The sequence below is a fragment of the Catharus ustulatus genome, chromosome 9 (assembly GCF_009819885.2).
Source record: "Catharus ustulatus isolate bCatUst1 chromosome 9, bCatUst1.pri.v2, whole genome shotgun sequence".
In the NCBI taxonomy this organism is placed as follows: Eukaryota; Metazoa; Chordata; class Aves; order Passeriformes; family Turdidae; genus Catharus; species Catharus ustulatus.
The window spans coordinates 18,415,088-18,427,236 of NC_046229.1; the positions used below are offsets into that span (position 1 = coordinate 18,415,088).

The following is a 12,149-nucleotide window of genomic DNA, read 5'->3' on the forward strand; positions in this document are numbered from 1 at the left end:
AATTGATACAGGTTTCAGCAATATATATTGTGATGCCAGCCTGGAGGGCCACACCAACTCTGCCTAAAGCCTCACAGTCTTGTTCCATTTTAACCTCTGCCCACTTGCTGCTCTGCCAGCCACCTTCTCCCTCTTTGCTGCTACTCAGTACAACCTTACAGTCAGCTCATTGAACTGATCTGGCTAAAAACTAGTTCCTTTCTTCCTAGGACTAGTTTTCAGATAGATCTGCCCTCAAAACCTGGCTCGCTGTGCAGTCACCAGAGAACTACCACCATTGTCAGGAAGAATTTGTGAAAAAACAACTGCTGTGGAAATAGACTGTCAGCATGTTAAAAATAAAGTCCCAAACATAACAAGCTTTATAATAAGAAAACAGCAGTTTTAGATGCATCTTGAGGATTTTAAACAGCTACAGAACTGTATCAACAATGAAGCTGCTGATGGAGAGGGGAAAATAAAGGCAATTTCAGAAGGAGCACCTCAGAAGTTATTCCTTGCAGCTGCCCCAGTCCAGTTTAGTCCTGGCCTCCAATGGACACTTCTGCTAACTCTGCCATGGAAACAATAACATCCAAAGCAGCAAACACGAGTTGTCAGAATTCATCTTTTAACATCTAATTTGGTTCAGCAAGAGGATGAAAAATCTTATTACAGGCAAATGCATAGAAACATGCAGTTAGTTCCCCATGGATCAAGTTTGAATAGAGCTACAAAGTACAAAAAATTATATTTTAATATAGAATATACAGAATTATTCTTCAGATACTGCAAGCGTATTATAATTTCACAGATTCTGGAAGTGATAAACATTAAAATACCACTTTAAAATGTTTGTCAACTTCCTCAAGTATTTTTAATTCGATAATATTGTTTATTAGTTACTAGATAGTTTGTTTTCCTTTTTTTTTGTGCTACATGGAATAAGAGAAACAATGTGCTACACATTACATGGATTCCTCTGCTTTTTTCTAGCAATTCTCAAAGGTCATTTAATAATTCACAAGCAGGTTGTTTACACATTTGATAATCACTATGTTTTCAAAGTTCCCAAAAGCTAGCTGCCCTGACAGCATTTTACTTTCCTTTCTCTCAATTTTTTTGATCACATAAAATACTACCCAGCAGAAAACCAGCACCATCTTCCACAAAAAACCCAGAGATCAGTATAACTGCTGTCAAATCAAAACAAACATTAAAATTTCCCCCAAATGTTGCTTCCAGAAACTGTTGCAAAGAAAAGTAAATACTTTATCAGATCCTTGTTTAGAGCAGTTTGCCCACCTACCAAGCATTCATAATCTGAGATGTCATTAGACAGGTAAATACAGCTAATTTAAGGTGTATCAAAGACAGCACCTTTCACTGAGAAACATCAGAATTGGAATAAAGAACAAACAGCAAAATTACACCTAGCATTAAAAATTATCATAAATTCAATCTGTAATCTTCATTGCAATAACTAATGAACTTCAGATTTCCCTAGCAAAACAGGACAAACTGACTTTCAAGAACACTGCCTCAGAAAAAAGGACAGTAGTATTACAGACTATAAAAAATAAGGAAACAAAAAATGAAATGCTTAAAATACTGCAGTGTCTTCATCATACTAAAAATAGGGACAATATACGTTATCAAGCCTGGAAGGACTGAAGAGAAATCATTCACCTTTGAGCCTCAGGCACTATATTCACTAAATGGCCTCTGGCTTTTAGTGTAGCACATGATTAACACCAATCTCTGTCTTTTTAAAAAAGGTTTTAATGTCAGTAGAGATTACAAGTTTCTCATTTTGAGGAAACTATTTACCTTGAGACCTTTAACATTCACTGGAGTGAATATCTTATCCTTCAAAAATAGCAACCTGATAGGTTTCAAGTTAGGTAGCATTCCTGATGCTTTTGAAAGTATTGGTGCTGCTGTAAAGAGAATGCAAACATTCCTGACCAGGCCATCCAACTTCAGCAGTACTTTTGCCTCTGCTTCAGTTAAGAAAAAAAAAAAAAGAAGCAAAAAATAAAACAACAAAAAACACCTAACCAAATAGAAACCAAAGCCAAAAAATGCCAACAAAAACCAAACTCCCATGCCCCCCAAAAAATTAAAAAAATCTATCAAACTCTAAAAAAATCAGACACATTCTGATCCTCAGAGAAATCTGTGATGAAAGATAATAGCTTTATCTTGCTACTCTGGTTCTAAGATACCTGGGGAAAAAAAAGAGTATGTATACTAACATTTCAGAATGAACTACAATTTACATTTGCTGAAGATAGAAAGAAATTGAAGAAAAAGGTTTTGCTCATTAAAAGGATGCAAAATTACCCACATGAAGGACACAATATCACACTTTGAAGATTACTTCAAAGTTTGTGATAAAGTAAGCAAAAATTCTGAAATATATTCTAAAGTACAGTCAAGAAGACTACATATAAAAATGTAATTACTCCTGCACTTTTAAACCACATGCAAATTTTACCCTTAGAGCTATTCATAATGAAAAAGTATTTCCCACAGTCTCTAGGGCAGACCTTATTGTATATATTATATTCCTAAAAAAAAAAAAGTAGCAGATGTCACAAAACTAGTAGCTAAGTACCTTCAGAGTAGGGAAACAAGAATGCTTTCTCCCTCTCTAATGCAATACAAGCAAAAGCTGCTATGTAGTATCTAGAGATCAAATGCTTTCAGTTCATAATAAGAAGATATTTTACTGCATCCTAAATATTCTTCTGAGAGGTCTTTTTAAATCTGAGAAAATTAATCTCATCTGAGCAGAGACCACACAGTAACACCATTTACTTAAAGCAACAGTAAAATTTATAATATGCAGTAAAAGCTTGGACTGTAGTCACCAACCTCATACATAAATACCTATTAAATAGATTCTCAACTTTGCATATGAATGCAGTAAACAATGTGTTTTTTGAACTGGTAGATTCTCTAAAACAAATTCCTAAGAGTTAGGTCCTGCATGTTTGGGACAAGAACTAACCTCTTCAAATCTACAGGATTTTCCTTAAATATACCTCACACACTTCAAAATCATTAATATTTTCAATATTGTGGTCAGATTTTTAAGCACTCAGCAGGTCTCCATGGGAAGCAAACAATTCTTCCTAAAACTTCCTAAAAAGCAGTTCCTAAAACTGTTTTTACCATAGGAAGTTACTTCGTGAATGTCACTACCCTGAAAACCACAGACTCCAGCCTTTAGACTGTACTTCCCCATGTATCCCACCTTTCCAAAGAGGGGTGTAAGTTAAAGACAACAATAAGGTTATCACACTCTCAGCCCATAGCTGAAATGTTATTGTTGGAACTAAAAGCACAGAGAAAACTCACCAGCTTTCAAGCCAGTTTGTACTTGGGATGTACATTAAAACAGAAGGAAGTAAACTTAGGGCACATCAGGAAAACCACGCTGTCCATAAAAGTGAACAGCCAAATAAACAGCACAAATTATAGGAAATGCTCTGAGTCTTCTAGGTATTAATTCAACATACACTCCCAGGCCTGGCCTTCCAGGCAGGGTTTGCTAGGGAATTGTTTTCATTTTCTTCTTATCAGAAAAGAAAGAAGATTGACTTATTTTGAGACTTCTCAATAAATTTGTATCATCTCTAACTTCAAAAAGTACAAATGCTACAACTGAAGACAACCTCTCAGTTCAAACACAGAAACACAATAACAACTGCCCTTTCTAGTACTTGCAGCATGACAATCTTGCTCATCTGGAAATGTAGCTGAAGGCTGGACCAAGAGACTGATGCACTAACTGCATCAGTTGCACTAACCACCACTACAGTTTCAGCCTGTCATCAAGTACAATTAAATACAAAATTTGTGAAATAGCATTGGATTTATTGACCTAGGTTCAAAAAATGCCCAGAGCTCTCTCCTTTAATGAAGGCAACGGTAAAGTATCTTGATCCCATGCCTCAGATTGGATCACTAATAACAGAATGTTACATCCAATGCTTACAAGGCCTAAAGAACAGCAAGAACTGAAGGGTATGGAATATACAGTATTTCACTCAACACAAGAGACAACTGCAGCTCCCTCATGTCCAAACAGCTGTCAACTTTTATACTCTACAGTTACATTTAATGTGTTTTGTTTGCTGGTCGGAGTGGTTGGTTGTTGGTTTAGGTTTCCCTTTGTTGAAGGGTATTAAAAATTTATTCAGCATTATGACAATGAGACTACCGTCAGAAATTAAATCGTATTAGCATAAGGAATGCAAAGGGAAGTAGCCTTGAAATCTATGGAACATTTCATTTACCTAATACTCCCCTCAAGAGATTTCAACTTATTCTTCATACAAAACATCAACTTGCATTGGTACCATAACAAAACACAGCTCAAGTCCATAATCCCAAGGCATCTATGCTCTAGTTTAGACACAAACACTATAACCCAAAATCTCTTACATGTGCCATCCAGGATTGGATCATTTCATCAGATGAATGTTAAGTGAACCACAGGTGAGTAACTGCTGGGCTCTTCTACGATAGCTCAGGTACCACAAACAGGGAATACAGGCATCAGTCAGTGTGACACTGAAGACACACACCCTTGGCATCAGTTGCCAACCACTGCAAGACCCCAGCAGCAGAATGGGGACAACTGGGAGCCACATGGTCAAGCCTGAAGCTACCGTGCATCAAGAGTTTAGACAAATCTGCCAGAAGCAACACAACAGCTAATAGTTGATGCAGAAGCTGAGGGAACAGTGTTTAGAAGCTGAGAGACCTACAGCAGTCTCTAGGTATGCTTACCAAGCAAATATAAACACCCACTGGTGCAACCCTTCCAAAAAGGAAGAAATTAATTTCCTATCCCTGCAACTGATTCCATCTTCAAATAATTAATGCAAATAATTTCAGGATGGTGGTAAGCTGCAAGCATTACAAATCAGAATTTTATGCACAAGAAGTCTGTTCAACCACCTTAGCAAGTTTTTGTTAAGTTTTTGGACAGACAATAGTGAACACTTCCAAACACTGGAAAATGCAAACTAAACTACGCAGCTTCTAGGAGATAGTCTCCAGCCAGCAGTAAGCATAGCCAGCATTACAGAGCTCACTATATTATGGGGACTAAGGTCAAAAAGAACACTCCCAACTATGGGAGAGAAACATCTTTACTTTATAAAGTATAAATCCTTTAAATGGACAACACTGTTTCACAAATTAGTTATACATCATATTATAAAATAAGGTGACAACTTCTGTTTTCCATGTTAGTTTTTCTGAAACTTTTGAGCTCAAAATTTTAAACTGACAAGTAATTAAACACTGTTGCATGGCAACAGGAACACTTCAGTGTTTTGACAGTCCTTTCCTAGAGGATGCCCATTTCATTCTCAGTAGGCACCAGAAACCCAGTCTCACAAATAACTCTGCCCATCCTGTGTGCTCAGCAAAAACGATGAGGACACAAAGTGATCACCAGTTACTGCTCTTTTAAGAATTGTTCACACACATTTTAGCAGCAGTATTTCAGCTGTGTGCACACTCACTTCAACACAGAGGTGACAGCAAATATTCAGCACTCAAGACTTCTTACACAAAACTGCTCTGGCTGTCACTTCAGCAACTAATCTCACAAAATTTAGATAAAAGCTTTCCTGCTGACGACCAAAACTGGACTTATAGTATTTCCCCAAAAGGAATAGGAACACAGAAACGCACACCTCTCCCAAGCAAGAAAATTTGCAGTTTCCACCTGCTGGCAGAAGACAGTAAGTACTTCACTTGCAAAGGAAGACACTGTAGTTATACACCACCTTAAAACTCCAACTACCAGCATGGAAGACTTTCAAAAACCAAATCAGCCTAGAAAATGGAAACATTACCAAAGTAGTAACAGAATTGTTTGGAATTAGAAAAAGCATTCAGGTGGTTAAAAAACTAATCAGTCAATGGTCTCACAAATTTAAGCACCAGCCTAGACAGCCTGCTAAGAGCTTATTTTCCCCTGTTAGGATTATGAAACAGATTGCACCGCTCTGGTGAGGAAATGCAGAACCCAAACTAAAAACCATCACTTCCTGTAATCATCATGCTGGGGGTGGGGAGGGAAGAGGAAGGGAGGATAAATGGTAAAGGTAAAGGGCAGGGGGAAACAACACTAGTTAAAAAATACAAGTAGAGCTGTAGAGAGTTTCAGAAAATCTAACAATTAAGAACGACTGACAAACCTTCTGAAAGAAAGGCTTCCTTCAAATAGAGCAGCACATCTGCAAATTTTCTGACATCATTCACCAGTTGCATGATGTATTCTGGATCCACAACAGGATTATCATAGCAGTCAGAGTTGGAGCTAATGCTGCTCAGAGAGCTGCTCTTGGTGCTGCGCCCCATTCCCCAGTTTGCTGAAGTCGAGATGCTGAAGAAGTTGGAGGTAGACAGTCGGGCTAATCCCAAACCACGCTTGTTACTTCCGCCGTTCTGTCGCAACATCCCAGCAGCTGATGTGCTTGTAGAGCTCCCGCAGTCAACACTCACTGTCACTTGATGTCCATTGGACAAGCCGGAGGTGAAACTCTTTAAAATTGGGGAGCGGGAAGGAGGTGGAAGAGAAGGAAAAATTCTGATTAGTATAGAGACGTGTGAAGCAATACTTTGGTACTAGCAAGATCCAAAACTTCTTTCAAGATGATACTGCTTCACATAAAAATGCTAAACTGAGTACTATAAAGGCTTTGACTATTTGAAGTTATTTAAATTTGTACAGCAGATAAGATTGTTGCATTAAAAAAAACAACAGCATGCCAAAATTATTTCAAAAGTTAATCATGATGAATTCTTATTTAATGAGAAAAGTTTCTTTCATAAATATTTAAAAATTGCATTTTCTGCATTTACCAATACTTATTCTTCACCATGAAATGTTACTTCAACTGAATACAATCACAAAAACATGTGATGTGATAGACTATGACCAACATACCCTCTTGCATGAGCCACCAAGCTGTATTCAGCCAACTGACTCTTAAGGTAGTACACAGCCTTCATCTGATAGGATGAATTTTCATTGTACAGTGTGCCAAGCAAGAAACCATGGCCTATCACAGTTTGTCTCATAAAGGAAAACATCCTCAAAGAAGTTATGTGGGCTTTTGAGTCTGTTATCTATTACTATGAAAAGCAATCAAAAGAAAGACATAGAAAAATGAAACAAAATGAAAAAATATTTTAGCATCAAAATTTATCTGCAAGTCTCAGGGCAGTTATCTTGAATGATGTTGCTCTGCTGTTAAAGTTCCACCATAAAAATGCACAAATTTGGGGGAGTATAAACTAAGAAACTACCTGCATTCCTTTCCTTTAGGACAAAAAAAAAGAAAAAACAAAACCAGAAAGCCACTGAAAATTTTGCCATGTCAGATTAAGGGATTAATTTCAAAGCAAACTGCAGGTGGCAGAGTCAGGTACACTTCCAGCAGCTCCCACAACGCCTGCTGTTGTTCTCTCAACACCAGGAGAAACCCTCATTGTTTACACTATAGGGTAAACACCACAGGGGAAAAAAAAACAAAAACCAGACTGGAACACAAGAGCTAAAATGTTAGTGGGTTGCAGACACATCTGCAGCAAATTTTCAAATTCAATTACTTTACAAAAAATAAAAGTTATTATAAACTAAAAAATACAGGTTGAAACGGGTTCTCCTGTGTATGTTTATACTTGGTTAGACCAACTGAAGTAGTAGCACCTTTACCACTTTGAACACTCCCACTATGAATTTCAATAGGCATTACTCTAATGCACTTCAATTATTTTTCCATTATTTCTGCTTTACTTCTGTTTGCAGTTTAAAAATATCAGAGGAAACGTGGTCAAAGCAGTTGTTTTTGTAATTAACATGCAAGCCTTCCAGGGAGTGTGTGCTGGGGGAGAGGGAAGAAAACTTCAGAATTTAACACAAATTAACTGCTCTAATTTCTGTTTACTGCTTAAATTCAGTATGCATAAGAGCACTCATGACACTATACAAATAATGCAGATAATTAAGCAATTCCAAACACCTCAAGTAGATTGAAGTGAGGTTTACATTAAACATAGTGTTTAAGCAAGTTTCTTCTGTTCCCACGTATAATTCTCATGGCTACAAAGCTACTTTGCAATTCTACCTTGCAATTATAGCAAAACAAGACACATAACCTTCTCTCCTCTTAACAAGTGTGATATCTATTTATATCGAGAAAGATTTTCATATTATTTAAAAGGCATGCCTCTTTTATGTCTGGCCAGCTTCAGAGCCAACTTTTTAAGTAGCATGATGTGTTAGACCTGTTCCAGTGGCAAGTCCATGCTTCTAAAGCTGTGTTATTTAAGAAATGTTACTTTCTTTTTGTACAAGCAGTACAAGAATGCCACCACTTAAAAAATTATGAAAGCGATGATAAAGTTTTTCTAAGAGGGAAAAATTTGCGAAAATTAAAACTGAGCAGCTTAGCACAAGAGGCACCTTTCCCTCGTAAATATTAGCCCTTACGTCTACTCCTCCTGTGTTACGAGGCAGATGGGGAACGTTTCCCTTCCAGAACACATGCCTTTCATTACTGAGAAGTGTTTCATATTTCTTCAGGAAGACTCTGGCTTTGAAAACGAAAAGCATCCACCAGCTTTGCTATAAACGCCTCCAGACTCCTTCTGGCTCACAGCGAGCCATTGCCTGTCCCGACGGAAAAAAGATAAAAAAAATAAAGCGCCAGATATTTCAAAAATTTGCTCTCCCAGCACAATCTCCCCGGTAGGGAGGGGGAGAAAGGAAAGAAAAAAAAAAAAAAGAACGAAAGAAAGAAAGGAAAAGAGGGGCCACGTCGCTGGCGAGCCGAGGGCAGGGCCACTCCCGGTGCCCCGGGCGGGGGTCGGCGCTCCGCCCTGCCCCCGCCGCGCATTCCCGGCGCCCCGCGGCCGCCCCGCACCGCCCGGCCCCGCCGCGGGCACTCCCGGAGCGGCCCCGCGGCCGCGGCAGGTACCGGGCAGGGGCGCCAGAGGTGCGGGGCAGGGCGGAGGTGAGCGAGCGGGGAAGCGCCCGGCACCGCTCCGGGGAAGCGCCGGGCGGGGCGCTGGGGGTCGCCGTGGCCAGACTCGCACCGGGAGGGGGACACAGGGCCCCTCCAGCCGCCCCCGTTCCCGTGGCGGCTCACGGGCTCCCTGACCCACGCTCGCCCACGGCTCCTCCCGCCGGCGACAGACGACGCCCCCACTCCTCCCGCCGCGGCGTCCCCGTAGCCCGCGCTTACCGGAGAGCGGCGGCCGAGCGCAGGCAGCAGCCGGGCCGCCGCGGGCCCCTCGCGCGGCCGCCCCGCTGCCCATGGAGCGCCCTCCCCTCAGCGAGCCCCGCGCACCGCCGCCGCCGCCCCCGGGGTCGCCACCGCCCCCGGCCCCGCCCGCGCTCCGCCATTGGCCGGAGGGCCCTGGGGGCGGGGTTATCGCGGGACACGCCCCCTCCGGTGCGCGGGTCCGGGCGGGAGCGAGAGCGGTGCGGGGCCGGTGAGCGGAGCGCGGCAGGTGCGGCGCGTACGGCACCGCGCATCCGGCACCGCACATCCCGCACCGCACACTGCACTCCGCACCGCACCACCCCGCACCGCACCACCCCGCACCGCACCACCGCACCCCGCACCGCGAGCAGCGGGACCCGCCGGAGCCACCGCCGCTCAGCAATAAGCGCGGGGAAAGGAGCCGCACGGCGCCGACTGTTGTACACACACCAAGCTTCAAAAGGGAGGAAAAGTCCAAATTCAGGCTACGTGGTATCTAGCAAACAGGCTTTGCTTTTAAGTGATTTGGCCAACAAGAAACACAAACACCGTACAAAGTACAGAATAAGTTTCTCATGCTCAACCTCCCACGCTTTGTGTTCCTGGATCCAGTTTATCATTAATTGCACAGCTTCCAGTATTGTTATGAGTGAGTAACGTGTGCGTGTGCACACACACACTTTCTGCTATACTCAGCCCACTTTTATTCCTGATCAGCTCTGTTGGCTACTTAATGAAAGTGAAAGCACTAACAAATTTAATATATAACGTCAGGCTATATCCCCAGCATGGGAGTGGATTTAGCTACCCAAACAGCCCAAATTTTGGCATAATTTTGCTTCTGAATTTAGTTGCATGTGCAGATGTATGCACTTTTTCTGGTTAAGAGGAAAGTTGGAAAAGCAGACATTTACATCATCATACAGAAACTCAGTTGCCAGCAGCACCACGACCTTCAGACCTGAGCACAGACTTTTGTTACATCATCTTACAGTGATTGATGACAGCAGTAGTTTTTCCACCTTCTAGAGGCAGGACTACAAACCCACAGTTTATTTCTTGCTATTAAAAGGCCATTTAAATTCAGCCATCTTTGATCAATGCCCAATGCATTTGATCAATGCTCTGGAATGGGACTTACTTTCAATGATGTATCAAAGCCCTCAGCATCTAATTCCTCACGCGGTTTCTTAACACTAGCAGTTTCAGGCTTTACATCTTCAATTTCCCCATCCTTGCTCCAGCCTTCTTCCCCAGCCACTCCCACGTAGGATTTTGTGTTACAGCACCAACCTTCTCCTTGGTTCATCCTTCCTCTCTATATTTGCCATTATTTATTCTACTGGAAGAATTTTATTCAATTTCTTTTGGAATTCATCAAGCCTGAAACTAAAAACCTGAACTAAAACAAGTTGTGACATTTCTTATCTCTAGTGTCATGGTTAAAGACTGTTCAATAACTTTTCTTCACCTTGAAAAATTCTAAACAAAATGTGATGTAAATTTAGAAATCCAACATTATAAATAAGTGTTATAAATTCTTCAAGTCTCCTAAGCATGGGGGGGAAAATGTAAAAAAGAAAACAATTCTGTAACCTTCAAAAGGGTTTTGATCATTCAGGTAATCAATACTGCAAGTGTCAAAATCAGGCCAGAGCAAACAATTGTAAACTAATTTAATGTGAAAGCAAGGAAGTATGGTAGGGAATGTGGGTTAAATAGTACAATCAACAATTACATCATCAGGAAAAGAAAGGTTTATTGTGGGAAAAGTCATTGAAACCATTAGATAAGTGTTCAATAGCAACAAAAAAGATAAACAAGAAATTCCACCTATACTTATCAATAGATAGAATACAAAGCAATAGATACTATTTGGTGAGCCAAACCTTTGTTCAAAAGAAAAGCCTATAGCTACAGCAGAGTTTCTCTTCCTTGCAGACACTCTTTTTGAAAACAGAAGTGTCTTTATCTGGCCATAATTCCACTATTCCCAGGCATATTTTAGAAAATGCTAGAAGAAAAAAACTCAGCCTTTCCAAGTATGTATACACTCTACTGAAATAGAGATACACTTCATTATGCTCCAACCCCTCTGTAGTCTTGCTTCTCTCATGTCAGCTCCCTCATAAGCTAACCTGGGTCCATACATGAGTTCAGCAAATTTGTTGGTGAATTGTTTATTTGAAAAAAAAAATCAGCTCTATGGGTCAAATTGAAATAGAAATACTAGGTTTACATGTTTTTATGCTTTTGAAACATTTTTTTCAGTTACTTTTGATTTAAAACATGAAAGCGTTCTACATTGTGGGAGGTCTAGCTTCAAACATCTTTTGAAAAAAGGATTGGAGCCCACATGCTGCATTATGGGAATGTTAAGTGAAGTTTTGGGTTTTCCTCAAAGTAAAACAACAAACAATTGTCCTGTTGCATTTTCATTGTTCAGAGCTTTTATTCCTCCTCATTTTCAGTTTGGCTGCCAAACTGAATACACATCATCTGCATGCTCCCTGAATCAAATCTAGCACAAAACAGCTGCAACATCTCTTTAGACTGTACAGTGTTGATTACCTTCTAAACTGCCTTGGAAAACATTACTGAAAGAGAAATGGAAATAGTAGATCTACCTTCAAGAAAATATGTCTTGCATGAAAAACCCGGTGTACATCACAGATTGCAACTTTTGGTGTAGCAGATAAACTGGAGAGAGGATTAAGGGTCTGACAGCTGCTCTTTGTTGGTCACCCTTTTACTGTTCACAGGCAAATGCCCCTCTTTAGCCAAGTGTAGTCAACAGCATCCCTAATGCAGGCTTCAGGGCAGTAAAAGAAGTTGAGCAGGTAAAAGGTTGCTTAAACTCATTTTTCT

At 40.7% G+C, this 12,149-nt stretch overlaps 1 protein-coding gene across 7 annotated transcripts in view; it reads right to left on the reverse strand.

Annotated features, from left to right (window-relative positions):
* The window catches only part of ARHGAP29 (Rho GTPase activating protein 29), a 51,122-nt gene extending 41,815 nt beyond the window's left edge, over positions 1–9,307 (reverse strand). For 6 of the 7 annotated variants that reach the window (XM_033067876.2, XM_033067875.2, XM_033067877.2 and 3 more), the window contains exons 1-2: positions 9,261–9,307; positions 6,207–6,552 (exon numbers count right to left, since the gene is read on the reverse strand). In XM_033067876.2, coding sequence (XP_032923767.1) covers positions 6,207–6,468 — 262 coding nt within the window. In that variant the 5' untranslated portion in view covers positions 6,469–6,552; positions 9,261–9,307. Of the gene's footprint in view, positions 1–6,206; positions 6,553–8,506; positions 8,523–9,260 lie in introns of those variants that run through there. The other variant, XM_033067879.2, reaches the window with a different exon arrangement.
* Positions 9,308–12,149: the final 2,842 nt, after the last annotated feature.